The sequence below is a fragment of the Simochromis diagramma genome, unplaced genomic scaffold (assembly GCF_900408965.1).
Source record: "Simochromis diagramma unplaced genomic scaffold, fSimDia1.1 OVJJ01000463.1, whole genome shotgun sequence".
Taxonomy (NCBI): domain Eukaryota; kingdom Metazoa; phylum Chordata; class Actinopteri; order Cichliformes; family Cichlidae; genus Simochromis; species Simochromis diagramma.
The window spans coordinates 5,372,859-5,390,724 of NW_024386941.1; the positions used below are offsets into that span (position 1 = coordinate 5,372,859).

General features: G+C 39.0%; 2 protein-coding genes across 2 annotated transcripts; both read right to left on the reverse strand.

Moving 5' to 3' along the window:
• Positions 1 to 8,631: 8,631 nt before the first annotated feature.
• On the reverse strand, positions 8,632 to 10,767 carry LOC120737001 (olfactory receptor 52D1-like). Its single transcript, XM_040037433.1, has 2 exons — positions 10,671 to 10,767; positions 8,632 to 9,452 (listed from the first exon to the last, which is right to left on the reverse strand). The coding sequence occupies exons 1-2, from the start codon at positions 10,765 to 10,767 to the stop codon at positions 8,632 to 8,634; spliced, it is 918 nt and encodes a 305-aa protein (XP_039893367.1).
• Positions 10,768 to 16,805: 6,038 nt separating this feature from the next.
• On the reverse strand, positions 16,806 to 17,744 carry LOC120737003 (putative gustatory receptor clone PTE03). Its single transcript, XM_040037434.1, has one exon. It carries the CDS (start codon positions 17,742 to 17,744, stop codon positions 16,806 to 16,808), a length of 939 nt encoding a protein of 312 aa, XP_039893368.1.
• Between the last annotated feature and the right edge of the window lie 122 nt (positions 17,745 to 17,866).

Genomic DNA, 17,866 nt, shown 5'->3' on the forward strand with positions numbered 1-17,866 from the left:
ACTACTGGTAAATGTTGCCACACTGTTTAAATGTATATGACAATAAAACTTGAACATGGAACATCTCCTCAAAAGCAGAGTTGAAGACAGAAAAAGCAGATTAATAATGAAAATGAATAATAAACTAAAATTAAAAAGCTGTTTAACATGGAGGCAAACTATTCTTTTAGAAGTTTAATCCATCTCTTAGCCACAGTTTCAAATGCTGAAAAACAAGTATCGTGTCACCAAACCCTTTGAGGTTCATTACTGGAGTTATGTACTGAGGATAATTCACTCAAGAGGGCTGAGTATGGCACATCTTTCCTATGAGTGCTTTGTAAACAAAGAGGTCATTAACCTAATGAGCAAACTTAAGATGGAACACAGTGAAAGTTGTTTCTTGTTTTGTAATAAAGTTCAGTTTGACAAAAGATGATCAACACTTAACTCTACATATTTGTATACTTCTATATTTTTTCAATCTGATAAAATACCAACATTATTTGTGAAAATAAAAATGTATCGTGACATATACACTTTATGCATATCTATACAAATACCAGTTCAAATGTTAAAATGTGGCTCAGAACCACCTCAAGAGGTAGATCAGTTTATCTATAATGGTTCAAGAGTCTTTAAAGACATAGAGTTAAGTGCTGTATGAAAGCGTGTTTGTCAGTGGGTGAATATGAGCACTCAGGTAGAGTAGAAGAGTGCTATATAAGTACGTATCAATTTATCTGCTTAATTTATGCTTAATAGGCTGCATCACCTCAGTATAAGGCATATGTTTTGTTTAATCAACACAAATTTTATGCTCAAAAAATGCTCCAAAATATGGTTCTTTTGTTCATAAGGTCTGCTACACTTGAATGGTACTAATGAGAGTGGCTAAAAAGAATTGCCTTGAATTCAGTTCAAAACACTGATGTTATAATATCAGTCTTATTTTATCATGTTTATTTCCCAGTGCCAGTGTGAAGTTATCATGTCTTAGTCTGAGTCTCAGTGTGCATTACTTCCTGCGTTATTTTGTTAGTCCCCTGAAATGAAGGCTGGGTCCGAATTCAGGGGAAGGATGCTTAAAATGCCATATTTGGATGCATTGACGTCACAGCGACGCGACGAGGGCTGTCCGAATTCAAAGATCACTCAAAATGTGGCGACAAATGCGTACACATCATAGTCACATGAGTACGGTTCTATTAACCCCCGTGGTGTACAGCAGCGGTCCCCAACCTTTTTTGCGCCACAGACCGGTTTATGTCAGACACAGACCAGCCTTTAAAGTATCGCGGATAAATACAACCACATAAAATGATCCGACCAAGACAAAAACTGTGGCATTTTGTAAATATAATAATAACGTAAATGTACTGTGTAATTGTGTAACTTTATTTGCAGCGTCCTCCTGAAAATGTACCAAATTGAGAGTAACATCCTCCTCTCTGCTGCTTAATGCTCTCTGGTCGCTATGGTAACGTGTAAATATTTCTTTCAAAATAAAACACACAATTACAACAAGGGAAAAGAGCCAGGGGAACAGAGTTAACGATAAAAACCCTGAAAACCATACATTTCACAGCGGAGCCTCAACTCTTGTGGCCCGGTACCAAACGACTCACGGACCGCTGCTGTACAGAACCTGTGATGTCCAGACGGTGTTCCTCTGGTGTTCTGCTGTGAAAACTTTTGGGTTTAGGGATTAACATAGTTGCCATGGTTTCCTTTCTTCTCTTATTTGTTGTGTGTGATCAGGACAATTCTGGAGAAGATGGGCCTGCAGGGAAAAGTCACCCCCTTGCAGGCCAGAAGACATGAGATAACTTTAAAGAATACAAAGTATGTATGTGTGTTATCAAGAAGATAATTCTTAAGAACACAAGTTAATAAATGTGCAATTACTAAGAGTTGTTGTGGTGTTTTTATTTTCCTGCTGTCATTTTTGATTTCCTCTGCCTTTAGGATTGCAAGTATCCAGGCTCAGGAGAGGGGGTCAGTGGGAAGCCCACTGCTGCTACTTGGCCCTTGTTTGCCCTCATGGATGAGGTGATAGGACAGATGCCTTCCATTAAGCCTCTTGTCCTAATGTCCGCTCTCCCTGAGGACACTCCAGGGCCAAGCACAGCAGTGGGTGACCAAAACGACAGCGATGATGAAGCAAGTCAGCCACCTGCAACAGGGAGAAATAGGAAAAGAGACAGGGATGATGAGCTGCTAGACCTCATCAGAGAGGACATGAGGCAGCAAAGAGAGGCTGAGGAGAGGAGAGCAGGGAGAGGATGGACAGACTGTTTTCACTTCTAGAAAGATTAGTTCCCAAATGAGTTATGTATTGAGAAATTTATTTATTTCATTCAAACAAACGGTAATTGTCACTGAACTCAATTTGATTTACAGGCATTTTTAACATGTATGAACATAACGCTAACTTTGAACAATATTACTTGGATATTTATTTGATAGCAATAAAGTAAATAACAATAACAATTAAACAAGAATATTTCAAATACACAGTATGTAAAGATGGAAAAACAATATTTTCAGTTGTTCACACAGGATTAACCTGAGTGAACTGTTCCTGGACCGTTTCTTGAACAACTGTAATAGATTGCAGGAAGTCTCTGGCAGTGTTGCTGAATCTGCCCGAGCAAGATCAGACATGGATGGGGTGCTGCAACTGAGATAAGCAGTTTGTCTTTTCTGGTTGGCGAGTGGAGAATCACACAGGGTGGTCTGCAAAGAGAGCTTTAGGATGCTTCCTCCCACTGTCCACTGCATCGTCCATCCACAGGGTTTGCAGGGCTGGCTCAATCAACGGCTGCCACACCACTAAGATGTTTTCAGAAATATGCAAGCAGGAGATGGTGGATGCTATATTATTAGTATAATACTTGTAACTCTGTAGCAGACAACAGTTTGATAAAGTGCTATGTAAAAAAACAAACAAAAGATTAGATTCTATACGTTTCAAAGATATTTAGTTTATATATTTTATATGATACAGTACATGTGTAAGAATGACCGATGTTGAGGCAAAAAATGATCGTCTGCCAAAAACTGATTTCCGGTCTTTGCCCTAAACTGATTGCTCGTATTTAACCTGCCTGCTATGAATAACTTGTTGGTCTATAATACGTGAAACATATGTCAAATGTATCCCTCATTAATGATATCAAGTCACTTTGAGCCACCTGCAACATTCCTGTAACAAGGTAGAAGCTGCAATCAGTTTTTGGCAGTGACTTTTATATATCCTTTATTTATCCAGTTCACAAACAATCTTGTTGACATTAGAAATTTGGGTTTTAAGAGTAATCTGGTCAAGATGACAGCAGACAGTGCAACAAATATATCAATTGCGCCTACATTATAGCCAGAGTTATAAAGATACTTGAACAACAGGCAATTATTGTATATATAAAACTCCTTTGTAAACCATGTTCACCGAAGTCTATTTACCAACATACATAAAGATATTACACATATTACACACGGAAACTTTGGAAATCAGTTTTGGCAGGCGAACACTTTTTTGGCACAACGCTGGCAATAATAGACTATAGCTGTGTCCCAAAACGTCGGCTGCATCCTTCGGAGGACCCGGCCTTTGCGGTCTACGTGGGCCGGGTCCTTCAAAAACGCTCCTTGCTATCTAAAATATAACAGGAGACTGGCATAAATTCTCGACCGTCTCACACTTCTGTTTAATCAGTTTTCTGTTTAACTTTTATTCAGCCGTGTGAAAATCCCGGAGGAACCCACCCGATGGATAAATAAAGTTTTATTTAATATAATAATCTAATAACTTTGATCTCAGCCAAACCGATTTATTCCGGAACAAATAAAACACCGAAAAAGGAAAACAATTACATTTTTAAGTTATCAGAGTGACTTATATATCATGTTTAACCTGAGTAGCGAAAAAGCGGGGGTCTGAAAACGATGAAAATGGGAGTCCACTGCTCCCGCCGGCTGGAGTGACCATTGTACCCCCCCGGCTTGCTATCGAGCGGTTGGGTAACAGACGTCTCCGAAAACGTCGGCACACTTTTGCAAATATGTGATGTCTTGATAAACCAAGCAGATATTTGAAGTTTACACAGCTACTTTCTCGCCTGAAAATATGTTAAAAGTTTATTTTGTGACCCAGAAAGATTAATAAGAGTAATTTTAAAACTTAGTAGCGGCCGCCATTGTTGGCAGCTGAAATTTGGCTGGCCCGCGCTATGAATTCTGGGATATGGTGGGCCACGAAGGACACACCCGACCCATCCTTCAAATTCGGGGAAATGAAGGACACATTTGTCGGCCGCATTTGAAGGAGTCGACGAATTGGGACAGCCTTCGTCGCCTGGCTTTGACGTAATCGGCCTTCAAATGCGGCCTCCGGAGGATGCAGCCGACGTTTTGGGACACAGCTTATGTGCACGTTAGCATATGCTACTTCCGGTGTGGAAACTCCTGTGGGGAGCTTTGTTTCCGGTGTCCTATTCGCGCCTTGTTTACGGTCCAAAACAAGTTAAGCAAATGAATGAATCAAGCGGCGATTTACATTTCTATAGATGTCTTGGGCATTTACCCAATATATCTGTAAATGATGTTCATCGACTTGTCGATATTTTTCCCCCGCGCCTCAGAGCAAAAGAGAAAAGGGATTCAAATGTTAGATTTCTCAGTTGTCCCTCGTTTATCGCGGGTGTTATGTTCAAAAAATATCCAGTGATAGGTGAAATCAAGTAGCCAATTTTATTTTTTGACGGTGCAAAACGTTTCGTGGACATCGTGGACATACAGTACTGCACTTCAGAGTCACACTGCTAACGATCAATGCAGCGATTCTGTACTGTACAGGAGAGACGTCACGGAGGAGATCGTCTGCAGTGATCAGGACGCAGGACACAATGTGACGTAAAAATAAGCATGCAAACTTGCAATAAAAAATCCACGAAACAGCGAGGTGAAAGGTGAACCACGTTATTAGCGAGGGACCGCTGTAATTTTGAAGGTAAGTCACAACATACCCTTCTTAAATACTAATGTATAGAAACTGTTACCAGCAATCATTCATCTTTTGTGTGGCTTTTTTCACGGTTCGTTAACATGCTGTGTAGGTGTGTACTTGACTAGCTGATCTCGACATAACGGGGGAAACATCTGGTTTGACTATTCTTCACCTGTAGTTTGAATGCTGAACATTTGCCTGTTTAAATCGTAAGACCAGTCACTATACAGAGATACTTCTGAATGTGGACGATGTGTCTTCTGCTGCAGTAATGCAGTTCTGCTTGTGTTGAGTGATGTAAACAACTGATCGATCTAAACTTTTTAAACGTCAAAATTGATCATTAGATTTTTTATGACACAACAGTGGTGAGTGTTCCCACCTTCTCCTCTTTGTAACTTAATGTGATCTTTCCGTTTTCGAGTTTTGGACATGATTTTGGAGTATATCTTCGCAGTAGCGATTGACCGCAAAGTAAAGCTACCGGAAATGTACAACCCCACATCCGTTCTCAAACCAGGAAGTTAGCATTTTCTCGTGCACAGGGTCTATTCAATTATCCGTGTAATTAGCCGAGTAATTCCTAAATGCGTGTAGATTAAAGGAAATTATGTAACCTGGATATGATTGTCTCTGATGAGGCTAAGGTACAAAACATGCGGGTGACGACGATAAGGTTTTTTCTAGCTCCTTGAAAATTAAAATTAAAACGGAACGACATTTCTGGGTCCATTTTGAAGTTTTCGCGCTGTGGCGCTAGCGACTGGAAAAAAACACAAGTAAGAGCGGAGTTGAAGGCTAGGAGGCTGTCCACAGCCCATCTGTTATGTTGGATACTACTCATTGTTTGTTCAATAAAGTTTCTATGGAGAAAAAAAAGGGGCTGTCCACAGCCGCTCACTTCCTGACTACCCGTCCGTCTGAGGACACTACCTTGTGACGTAGGTAGGTAGTGTCCTTATGAGCATCCTTCCCCTGAATTCGGACACAGCAGAAGTCTTGTGCTCATCTTTACTTTTGCTTTCATTGTCTTATTAGTCATATTAACATTATATTTCACTGGTGCTCCCCGGTGTGTTCCATCACCCTGATTGCCTCATGTGTCATCAGTTTGTTGTCGTCATATCCCCTCATTGTTGTTGTGTGCACTCCCATCTGTTTGCCATCTGTTTGCCATAATGATATAATGACCTTGCCACTTGCCAGGTAATAAAGATGAGTTTTCAATTAAAGTCTGTCTGCCTAGTCTTTCATTTGGGTCCTCTCTCTGCCTGCCACCTAACTGTCTCATGACACAAAGCCTTGCTTAAAATTGAATGTGGCAAAGTGGAAAGCTGTTGTCAGATGTTGTTAGATTCCCATTCATTTCCTATGGCGGTCTGGCTTTTAACCGGGAACACCACAGATGTAACAAAGTTGATTAAAACACTCAAAATTCAATAAAAGAGGTGCTCATCACTTTTATATGTTCAAGTGCATAATATGGAGGATGTAGTAAGGCCTCAAGGCAATCGGATGTAAAACACAATATTTATGAATTTTTAAATTTGTAAATCGGTCAGATTTGACCCGACCATGACAGGAAGGCTAGTTACCTCATAACAGAACTTCCTCATCCACACATTATTTATTTGCTGCTTTAGTGAATATTACAGAATAGTAAAAATGGAAATTAAAGAATTTTCTATGAAATGTTTCTTTATAATAGAAAGTGACTATGTAGATACTCTTTGTCTTAGTCTTAGTCTAGCCATGATATCAAGGTGTGCATTATCAAGTTTTACCACAATGTGGAGACAAAGTATATGTGACTGAGGTCGGTCATAAATAACAGGAACATTTTCAGATCTGCTTAAGCATATTTTGTCATAATTTTGAACAAGTCTGGGGTTTTTTTGTAGTTAAGTTTGTGAGTTTTCCTAAGGTAATGAGAATGTAATACACAATGTTTCTGTAGTACAAATTGTATTTAATTATTATTTATTGATAGATTTAATATCAAGCAGCCTACAAGTATTAAACTCATGGAAAACATAATTATTCTTAAACAAAATCACATTTATTTGCCAAGTGTGTTCAAACATTTAAGAAGCTAGAGTTGAGTAACAAGTGTAATTCTACAAAAATTGAGGATAGCAGTTGATAAAATAAGCAATAGTGAAATGGAATATTGAACTGTAATTTGTGTGTGTGTGTGTGTGTGTGTGTGTGTGTGTGTGTGTGTGTGTGTGTTTAATCAGACCATACTAGATGTAATGTTCTGTGAGACATTTAATGTGCCTTCAAAGACACTAGAGGGCTGCAGATTACACAAAATGAAAGAGAGATGTACACTGCTGAATGAAATGAAGTCCATACAGTTTCAGTTTTAATGTCGATATGAATTCAGATTGTATTGCTGGCGCCCTCTGGTGTAGTCAGACTATATTCTATATTGTCCAGCAATATGAAGAAGTAATTTTAATCTGCGATGTATACAACAGTTACAGACATCACTCTTAATTTTATGTGTATTTATATTTAATGTTTTAAGCACTGAACCACACATTTCTTAGACTTCACATTATGTACAGATCAGGTTTAGAAAATCACAATAAATTTACACTGATTTCAATTTCCTTTGGAATGACTTCATAAATGCCTTAAAATACAATGCAGAATTCAAGTTAGTTAATATCGAAACGACACACACAGCTGACCTATAGAACACCAAAAACTAAGTTTGCTTTTTATTCTAGACTTTAAGTACTATAATATTGGAATAAGAGCATAAAGATTAGACTTTTTAATTAAAGTCTACTCTTTCTGAGTCTTAAATACATTTCCCTATTCTCCTATTTTATACAAGTAGTATCATTACCATGCAGTTATGTAAAAGATAAATGGTGATATTTTGGTGCTAAACATGAAAATGCTCAATGAGTAAATTTGATCTTTTTAATACTGTAAAAGGGAATAGTTCTTATGTAGCGCTTTATAGAACATGCCTCATTCACCCATTCATACAAGCACTTTTTGCATCATGCCGAAGGATATCTGGCAAGTAGACTACAATAATAATAATAATAATAATAATAATAATAATAATAATTTAATTACACATATTACAATAGTAAATACTCGTTTGATGATAATCAGTGCATAAAAGCAGTATCTTATCTGCAGGGCAACACCTGTTTAAGTTACATTATTTGACAACATAATTCTAAAACCAAATCAGAAATGATCATTATCAATGATTATAATTATTCCAACTGCTGTGGTACCTACTAAACAGTGTTTGTTTATTTATTTAGAAAATTGTCATACAACATAAGAAAGCAAAAACATTGTAATTAACTTCAAGTATGCGTTTATTTTTTTATGCAATGGTATAATGACAAACATTAATGATAAAGTAACAATGCACAATAAAAAAATATTACCTTCAGTCTTTAATCAGATGTTAATTGCTTGTGTTGTAGTTTTCAAAAATTGTTTGATTTCAGAAATTTTAATGTGCACTGCTTTTGGGTTAGGGTTAGAAAAGGACGTGACCGAGTAAACAATAACATACAATATAATTTCACATAACAGGAGGACAATGAAGGTGAAAAATGTCCAATGTTTCAGCATGTTACATCAGATTCTTTTGAAAGAGTGCATTAAGATGAAAACATCCTATTCTTTAAAAAGTTCAACACCTTTTCTTGAATTTCCTTTGTTTTCAAACCGTAGATGATTGGATTCAGTGTTGGGGGAAAAATTAAAGTTGACAAACCCATAAATCTTCTGAAATGGGGTGAAACATTATTTAGTCTATATGATATGATGGTGAAAAGACCAAGACACTCCAACAAGAGAAAAACAATCAGATGTGTAGCACATGTCTGCAGAGCTTTGGCTTTTGTATCTGATCGTTTAGATCTAAAGCAAGTTATGAGGATCCAGAGATATGTGTAGAAAACAATTCCATTAGCCACTAATTGTGAAAGAGCAACTATCAAAAGGCCATAGATATTGTTAATAGTTGTGTCAGCACAGACCAAAGTCAACAGAGATGGATTATCACAGTAAATGTGAGTCATTTCAGATCGACAACGAGGCAAGCGCAAAAGTAAGAAAAAAAGCACAGCAATTAAAACTAAACAACTCATCCATACAATGGTGATTATTCTCATGATATGGGCATTAGTCATCACAGTACTGTACTGCAGTGGGTAACATATGGCAATGTATCTATCATATGCCATTGCACTCAGATTGAACACAGTGCCTGCTGCATAGATATGGATAAAGAAAGCTTGAGCAACGCAAGCTGAGTATTCCATTATCCCACTGTTCTTCAGTATTTCTTTGATGAGCTGTGGAAAGAGAGCTGATGAACCTATAAGGTCATTGATAGGAAGATTCAGCAGAATTAGGTACATTGGCTGATGCAGAGATTTATTCAGCACATACAATATGTAATCAAATGGAAAAGTCTCTTTTTTTAACTTGTTTTATCAGTTTTAATCTTTTAACTTTATGCATCAAGCAAAAATTTAATTATATGCAACATTCTCTGAGTTGAATAAATTAGTTTAACATTTAAACCTATTTTCTGCACATTCCAGCACATAAAATAAAATATTTTTTGTGTTTACACTCACTCTTTCAAATAGATGCAAGTAAAACACAGCAGAACATAAATAAAGTCAAAGACTCAGCGGTCCTGTTGCTCTATTTTCACCTATTAAGCAGCACTGCGGTAGGCGGAGGTTTACCCTGGTGCAGGTGTGCCGCGGTCAGTTGAAGAATCCGCGAGTTTCTCTGTGAATTTCCCATTACGTCGTTGCGCACTCGGTACTTGCTTGGAAGTTTAGGGGTTTTTTTCGCTTTAAAAAGAAGTTTTCTTCCCAGGCACAACGGACGCTAATGTTTTTGTCACTTTTTATGGAATCAAACTCAAAGTAAGGTCAGTACTTCCACGCTTTAAACGCTGCACGCTCATACTCTCTCCCACAATCGATATGTGATCCATTGTTGATCTGCACACAGCTGTTGTCACTAATGGCGCACTCGCTTACGTCACTGTCGTGAGACATTCTCGCAAAAAATCACGGTTTTAGTAACGCAGTAACGCAGTGTTCCTACGGGAAAGTAACGGTAATCTAATTACCGTTTTTGCAATAGTAATCCCTTACTTTACTCGTTACTCGAAAAAAGTAATCAGATTACAGTAACGCGTTACAAGTAACGCGTTACTGCCCATCTCTGCTGACCACACAGAAACTTGTGGATGAATGGTGATAAACCTGGTAATTATTTATGAGTATTATGTTGTCATCCTATTATTCAGAAAAATATCCAATTAGGTCAAATAGCCTGATATATATAGCCCAGTATCACACAAAAGACAGGGGGGTCATTTGATCCTGTTTTTTGTTTTGTTTTGTCCAGTGTGCATTAATAAATATCTGTCTAAAATATTCTATTGAAAATGATTATGATGGGGAAATTATATAATAATAATAATAATAATAATAATAATAATAATAATAATAAGCAAGAATGATATTGTCAGGGCTTGTATCGTGTGTGGATGCGAGGAAAAGAGGACCCAAACGCTGGACTCAGATAGGTGAAGGCTAGTGTTTATTATGATGAGCAGATAAACAGGACATGAAACGGAGGACTGACTGAACTGAAATAGCTGACTAACCTGGCTGGACTGGAAACAGGTATGGCGTAGACAACATCAATGACACGACAAGGACCGAAGGGAACATATACACGTGGAAGCTCCTGTCAGGCATCATAGTGGCTAAGATGAACAGGCACATGGGTCAATACGTGAGCGGGGCACAGAAAGGGATGGGCAAGAATACCAGAGGCGCAAAACACCAGCTACTGGCAGACCAAGCAGTCAGCCGAGACTGCAGGACCAGACTGACCAACCTGTGCACTGCCTGGATTGATTACAAGAAGGCCTATGACTCAATGCCCCACACCTGGATCCTGGAATGCCTAGAACTATATAAGATCAACGGGACCCTGAGAGCCTTCATCAGGAACTCAATGGGGATGTGGCGGACAACACTGGAGGCCAACCTCAAGCCCATAGCACAAGTCACCATCAAGTGCGGGATCTACCAAGGAGATGCTCTGTCCCCACCAGGGTTTTACTAGTTTCGCAATTTTCATTAGTTTTTATTTTTATTTAGTTTTGACTTCAGATTTTCAATTTTATATCAGTTTTAATTAGTATTTACCAATTGTTTGCCAATTTAGTTTAGTTTTTATTTTTTTGAAAATCTGAGTTTCAGTTTAGTTTTGATTAGTTTCAGTTAGTTTTAGTTGTGTTTGCAATAATTAAGTGTAACAAAATCCCAGTTTCATCATATCAGTCATTCTCTTCTGCTTATCCTTGGGTATGTTGCTATTCCAGCTACCATACCCTGCACCCTGGACAGGTCGCCTGTCTGTCGCAGGGCTAACACGCAGAGACAGACAACTCACATTCCCACCTATGGGTTCTTTAAATAAATAAATAAAGGCAGATGAACAACCATTGATACCAGACAACTATAAAATGTATATCTTGGCCCCAATGAGACTATTAACTCTTGCAGCACCGGGTGTTCATAATTTTGGTTCAAGTGAATTGATAAACTTTTTGAAGGCAATTGACTCACACAGTTATGTAGATATCCCAGTCCTGTTGTCTCGGGATGCATCACGCTGCCTTGCCTGGGGTTAGCGTCTGTTTCTGGGGATGAGGGTTGAGTGTGCTCCCTTACCTTCTCAAGGTAAGCTAGGTTAGTCCTTCTTGTGTGAGCTTTTCAAGTGCACTTTAAGGTTTGTGGGATTTTTTTCCCTTTAGAAATGTCCCTCATAATTTGTCTCTTTCCACTACAAGACACTTGCTTTATCCAAAACACAGTCATATTCAAAGTAATCCCAAATTGGACTCTGGTGCTTTCTCCTGACTTTTCCTGACATGATTCTGCGCGTGGACGGAGCAGCAACACAGACGACTCGACTAACGTACTTGCCACCTGCTGGCATAATTAGACAGCAAGAAAAAAATCTGAAAACTAAACTTCATTTTAACCCTTGACTATTGTATGACATACACACATCTACGAAAACTAAACACATTTTTGCTATAAATTCAGTTAATTTTAGTTAGTTTTGTGAACATTCATTACAGTTTTAGTTAGTTTTCCTTTTTTTGTTTTTATTTTTATTTCTGTTAACGAAAATGTTTTTTCACTTCTAGTTTTTGTTATTTCGTTAGTTTTTGTTAACGGTAATAACCTTGGTCCCCACTACTGTTCTGCATAGGCCTTAACCCCCTCAGTGAGATAATTGACAAGACTGGCTGCGGATACAGACTACAGAATGGAGCAGTTGTCAGCCACCTCCTGTACATGGATGACATCAAGCTGTATGCCAAGAGTGAACAATAGATCAATTCATTGATCCACACCACCAGGATATACAGCAATGACATCGGAATGTCGTTCGAGCTGGAGAAGTGTAGTCGGATGGTAACAAAGAGAGGGAAGGTAGTCAGAACGGAGGCGATCAAACTACCAGAATGCAACATTGCAGACATAGAGGACAGTTACAAGTACCTGGGGATCCCGCAGGCGAATGGGAACCATGAAGAGGCCGCTAGGGTCAGGCAAGTCCTGAGGAGTCAGCTGAACGGTAAGAACAAGATCCGGGCTATCAACACCTACGCCCTGCCCGTGATCAGGTACCCTGCTGGGGTAATAGGCTGGCAAAAGGAGGAGATAGAAGCCACTGACATCAAGACAAGAAAGCTCCTTACCATGCATGGAGAGTTTCACCCCAAGTCCAGCACCCTGAGGCTGTACGCTAAGCGGAAGGAAGGGGGCCGGGGACTGGTGAGTGTCAGCACCACAGTCCAGGATGAGACAACGAACATCCAAGAATACATCACGAAGATGGCCCCAACTGACCAAGTGCTCAGTGAATACCTCAGGCAGCAGAAACCCAAGAAAGAGGAGGGAGACGAGGAACCATCATGGAAGGACAGGCCCCTGCACGGTATGTACCACCGGCAGATAGAGGAGGTGGCTGATATCCAGAAATCCTACCAGTGGCTGGACAAAGCTGGACTGAAAGACAGCACAGAGGCACTAATCATGGCAGCACAAGAACAAGCTCTGAGTACAAGATCCATAGAGGCTGGGGTCTATCACACCAGGCAAGACCCCAGGTACAGGCTGTGTAAAGATGCCCCTGAGACAACCCAGATACATAACAGCAGGGTTCAAGATGCTAGCAGGCAGAGCATACATGGAATGCCATAACCAAGTGGCCGGCATAGTGTACAGAAACATCTGTGCCGAATATGGCCTGGAAGTGCTGAGGTCAAAATGGGAGATGCCCCAAGGATGGTGGAGAATGACCGAGCTAAGATCCTGTGGGACTTCCAGATGCAGCCGGACAAAATGGTGGTGGCTAACCAACCGGACATAGTGGTGGTAGACAAACATGAGAAGACGGCCGTAGTGATCGATGTAGCGGTTCCGAATGACAGAAACATCAGGAAGAAGGAACACGAGAAGCTCGAGAAATACCAAGGGCTCAGAGAAGAACTCGAGAGGATGTGGAGGGCGAAGGTGACGGTGGTCCCAGTGGTAATTGGAGCACTAGGTGCAGTGACTCCCAAGCTAGGCGAGTGGCTCCAGCAGATCCCGGGAACAACAGCGGAGATCTCTGTCCAGAAGAGCGCAGTCCTAGGAACAGCTAAGATACTGCGCAGGACCCTCAAGCTCCCAGGTCTCTGGTAGAGGACCTGAGCTTGAAGGATTGACCGCCCACAGGGGCGAGTAGGGAATTTTTTTTTTTAACATAGTTTAAAAAAACTATACACTAAAAAAGATGTTAAAATTAAATGATTGGATTACATATTCAGATTGTTCAATTAATAATTGGTCTTTTTTTTGTCTATTTTTCTGACTTTTTTTTCCCTTTCTGCATATTGACAGACACAGAGGCAGTGACATGTGAAACAACAAAAGCCAAGCATTGCTGAGCCGTAGACACATATTTGCAATACTGAGGAGGCTGATAACAAATAAGATAATAAAAACTATTCAATATTCAATTAAAAATAAGTACCCACTATCTTTGATTAACTCAGCTTTTGAACCCCTTCATGGAGCCGCTATTTTTACTAAACTTGACTTACGCATTGCCTATCATCTGGTCTGTATCCAGGAGCGGAGATGAATGGAAAACCACATTCAATATACAACTTTATCCTCATTAACGCTCCAGTTTTCCTGGTATTAGTAAATGACATTCTAAGAGATTTTCTGAGCATCTTTGTGTTCGTATGTCTTGATGATATCCTGACTTTCTTCAAAACCCCCCAGGAGCACTGTGTCCATGTCCACTCCATCCTGCAATGATTCCTCGAGAACCGCTTATATGTCAAGGCCAAGAAATTTGTTCCACTCTTCTTCTGTCATCTTTCTGGGTTATATTTTGGCAGGAGGACAGGTGAAGATCGACCCAGCCAAGGTCCGACCTGTAAGTGAAGGGCTCACTTCCACGTCACACAAGCACCCACCACACCCCACCTCCACCAAAGTCCTGCCTGTCTTGTCCACTGAAGCCAAAACTGCCTTTGTCTTACTAAAACACCTGTTTTGATCCACCCAGATACCACAAAACCATTTATCATAGAAGTAGTTGCATCAGACTCTGGAGTCAGGGTTGTTCTCTGTTCCCAGTGTTCTGGACTAATGGGTTCGCTGCAACTTTGTGCATTTTTCTGTCACCTCCTGCAGAGAAAAATTATGATGTGGCCAACTGGGAGATGTTAGCAGTGAAGTTGGCGCTCGAGAAATGGAAAGAGGGGGCTGAACATCCTTTTACCATCTGGACAGACCATAAAAAGTTAACCTATTTAAGAACGGCTAAGAAAATTAATGTCTGTCAAGCCAGTCTATAGTCTTTGTTTTTGCTCACTTCAAATGATCAGTCTTTTACCATCCAGATTCTAGGAAGTTCAAGCTAGATACCTATGGAAATTGTTTCTGATAGAGGTCCACAGTGTACTTCTCAGTTCTGGAAAGCCTTCGACTCAGCACTTGGAGAAAAGGTCAGCCTCAGCTCCGGTTATCATCCACAAACCAATGGCCAAACCGAGCATCTCAAACAGAAACTGCAATCAGCTCTCTGCTGTGTCACCACGCAAAACCACCAATATGGTCTACACATCTTCCCTGGGCATACACACAAAACACACTAACCCCATCTGCAACTGGTCTCTCACGCTTTGAAGACACCTCTGTTTCCGTAAGCCAAGACTCACCTTCTCCCTCCACACCATCTGCAACAATGTTGATGCATCTGGACCGAGAAGGCGCTATTCAGATCAAGCAATCTTCACTTCTGCTGTGCAGACAGCCTAAGGACACCTGCTCCCAGGAACCAGCCTGGGCAAAGGGTATGGCTTGCTGCTAAAGACAATCCACTGAAATGCCTTTCCCAAAGGCTCGCTCCATGGGCTCCCACTGGGCTCCAGGCCCCTTTGACAATATTGCTGGTACAGAAAAGGCAGTGTGTTTGTGTTGCCTTGAGTAACACAAAGTGTATAAACAGAAATCTATATTTTGGGTGAAACACAAATTAACAAAGTCAGTAATGACCTAAATACCAAACTCTGTTAACAGGCTTTGTCGTCAAATGTGTGATATTTTCTGTTGGGGCCATGACACTGTGCATCAGTGCATCTGTGATCAGTCTTTACAAAATGCTTGATCTGTTTTCTTATTACAGTTTTGTATTTAACTACCCATGACTGCTTCAGTTGTTCTGTATTCCTGTTTAATAAAGAAATTACCAAAGTTTACAGACGTGCTCTGGAGACAAGAAATAAACTATAACTCTGCATTTATAGGAAGTACTTTCAGTAGGTATGCTGTGGTTAACTTAAAATGAAGTAATGTTTTCAGGCTTCTCAATGACTCAACTTTAGAATCAAATCAACCTCAGTGGCATTTTGATAAGCTTACTTTTGTTGCACTCTCAATGAAAATCATAGGGGCTAAAAAAAACAACAAATTTCCCAGGTGTGGGAGTAATAAAGGTTTATCTTATTTCATCGCATCTTATCTTAAAACAAACTTAAATTCTTTTTCCTTATTTCTTGTCTATTTATCATGTTATCATATGGAGTCAACGATGAAATTTCAGGAGTTTTTTATTCTGACACAAGCACAATGATAAAATCGAAAACATGAAAACATAAATACACAAATAAACATGTTACTCATACAAATTCCATAAGAATTAGTAAAAAAGAAAAAAAAACCATATATGATTCACATGTTACTAAATGCATTTACTTATTTGCAATATACATTGAATATAAATTCCAATATCATTGAAATCAATATTAGATTAATTTCATAACAGTCACTAGGCAGGAGGTTAAAATAATTATAATGAACATGAGCAGAAGTTCACAATTCTATATTATTCTAAAGTAACTGCATGTGCTAATCTTGTAATTTTTTAAATTATTATTTTATCATTATTTTTGCATAAAGATTATTCTTTAGCTTCATTGGTGGTCTTTGATTTACAAAAAAAGAGAACAAAAACTACAACACAGAGGAGATCAAGAAAAGATTTCTCCGAAGAAACTTAGTATTCAAAGGACTAACTTATGTCAGTTAGATTGTAATTAAATAATTTGATAAAAAAGCAATCAAGATTTAATCAGTTTATCAACTGAAACAGAAGTTAACCTACTCTGTAGAATAAAAAAGACATATGTAAACAGCACATTCAATCGGAAAAGTGGCTACATTGTTAAACCCACATTTCGTTTTAGAAACATTACTATGCATTGCTTTAGTTCTTTAGTTTTCAGTCCGTATATAATAGGATCAAGGAAAGGGGGAAAAATTAGAACAGACACACCAAATGCTCTTCTCAGAACAGGGGATGAGCTGTCGATGCGGTGAGAAATCAATGTAAAGACAGTGTTGATTTGTAAGCTTAAGAAAACAATTAAATGTGTAGCACATGTCTGAATGGCTTTTTGCCGGGCATCTGTATGATTAGTAATGACACATGTACGCAAGATCTGTGCATATGTGTACAAAATTAGTGCCAACGGGCCTCCCATAAGCAGGAATATAGTTGCTAATCCATAGTAGTTGTTCACACTGGTGTCGTCACAGATTAATTTTACTAATGACTGATTGTTACAGTAAAAATCTACAATGTTTGTTCTGCATGTTTTGAAACGTACAAGCAGAATAAACAATGTAAACATCATTGACAAATTTATGAACCATGTTATAACAATCATTTTCATTAAATTATGTGAATTCATAATGGTTGTATACCTCAGTGGAAAACATATAGCAATATATCTGTCATATGCCATGACACTCAAGATGAGTAAATTTCCTGTACCATAAACATGAATCAGAAAAGCCTGAAAAATACATGCATGGTGGGAAATAAGTCTGTTCTCTGCCACAATGCTAAAAATGAGATGAGGAAAAAAAGCCGTTGCACCCACTATGTCACTAATGGGCAAGTTGAACAGCAGGATAAACATGGGCTTGTGTAGTTTTTTATTCATAGCGATGACTGTTAACACCAACAAATTGGAAAACATAATAATTAAATAGGTAAGTGTTCCAAATACAAATGCTGGATAGATATCTGTGCTAGATAAGCCCAGTGTTTGCAGTGTTAGAAGGCTACTTGTAGATGAATTAGTATACATAATTATACAATCTTTAAACTGTTTCCTTTCCTATGGAAAACAATATGTTCCTCCTGCTTGTCAAAATCTGTATCGAATTTCTCCAGTTAAAAGAAATTATCATAAATTAACAAGCAATTTCA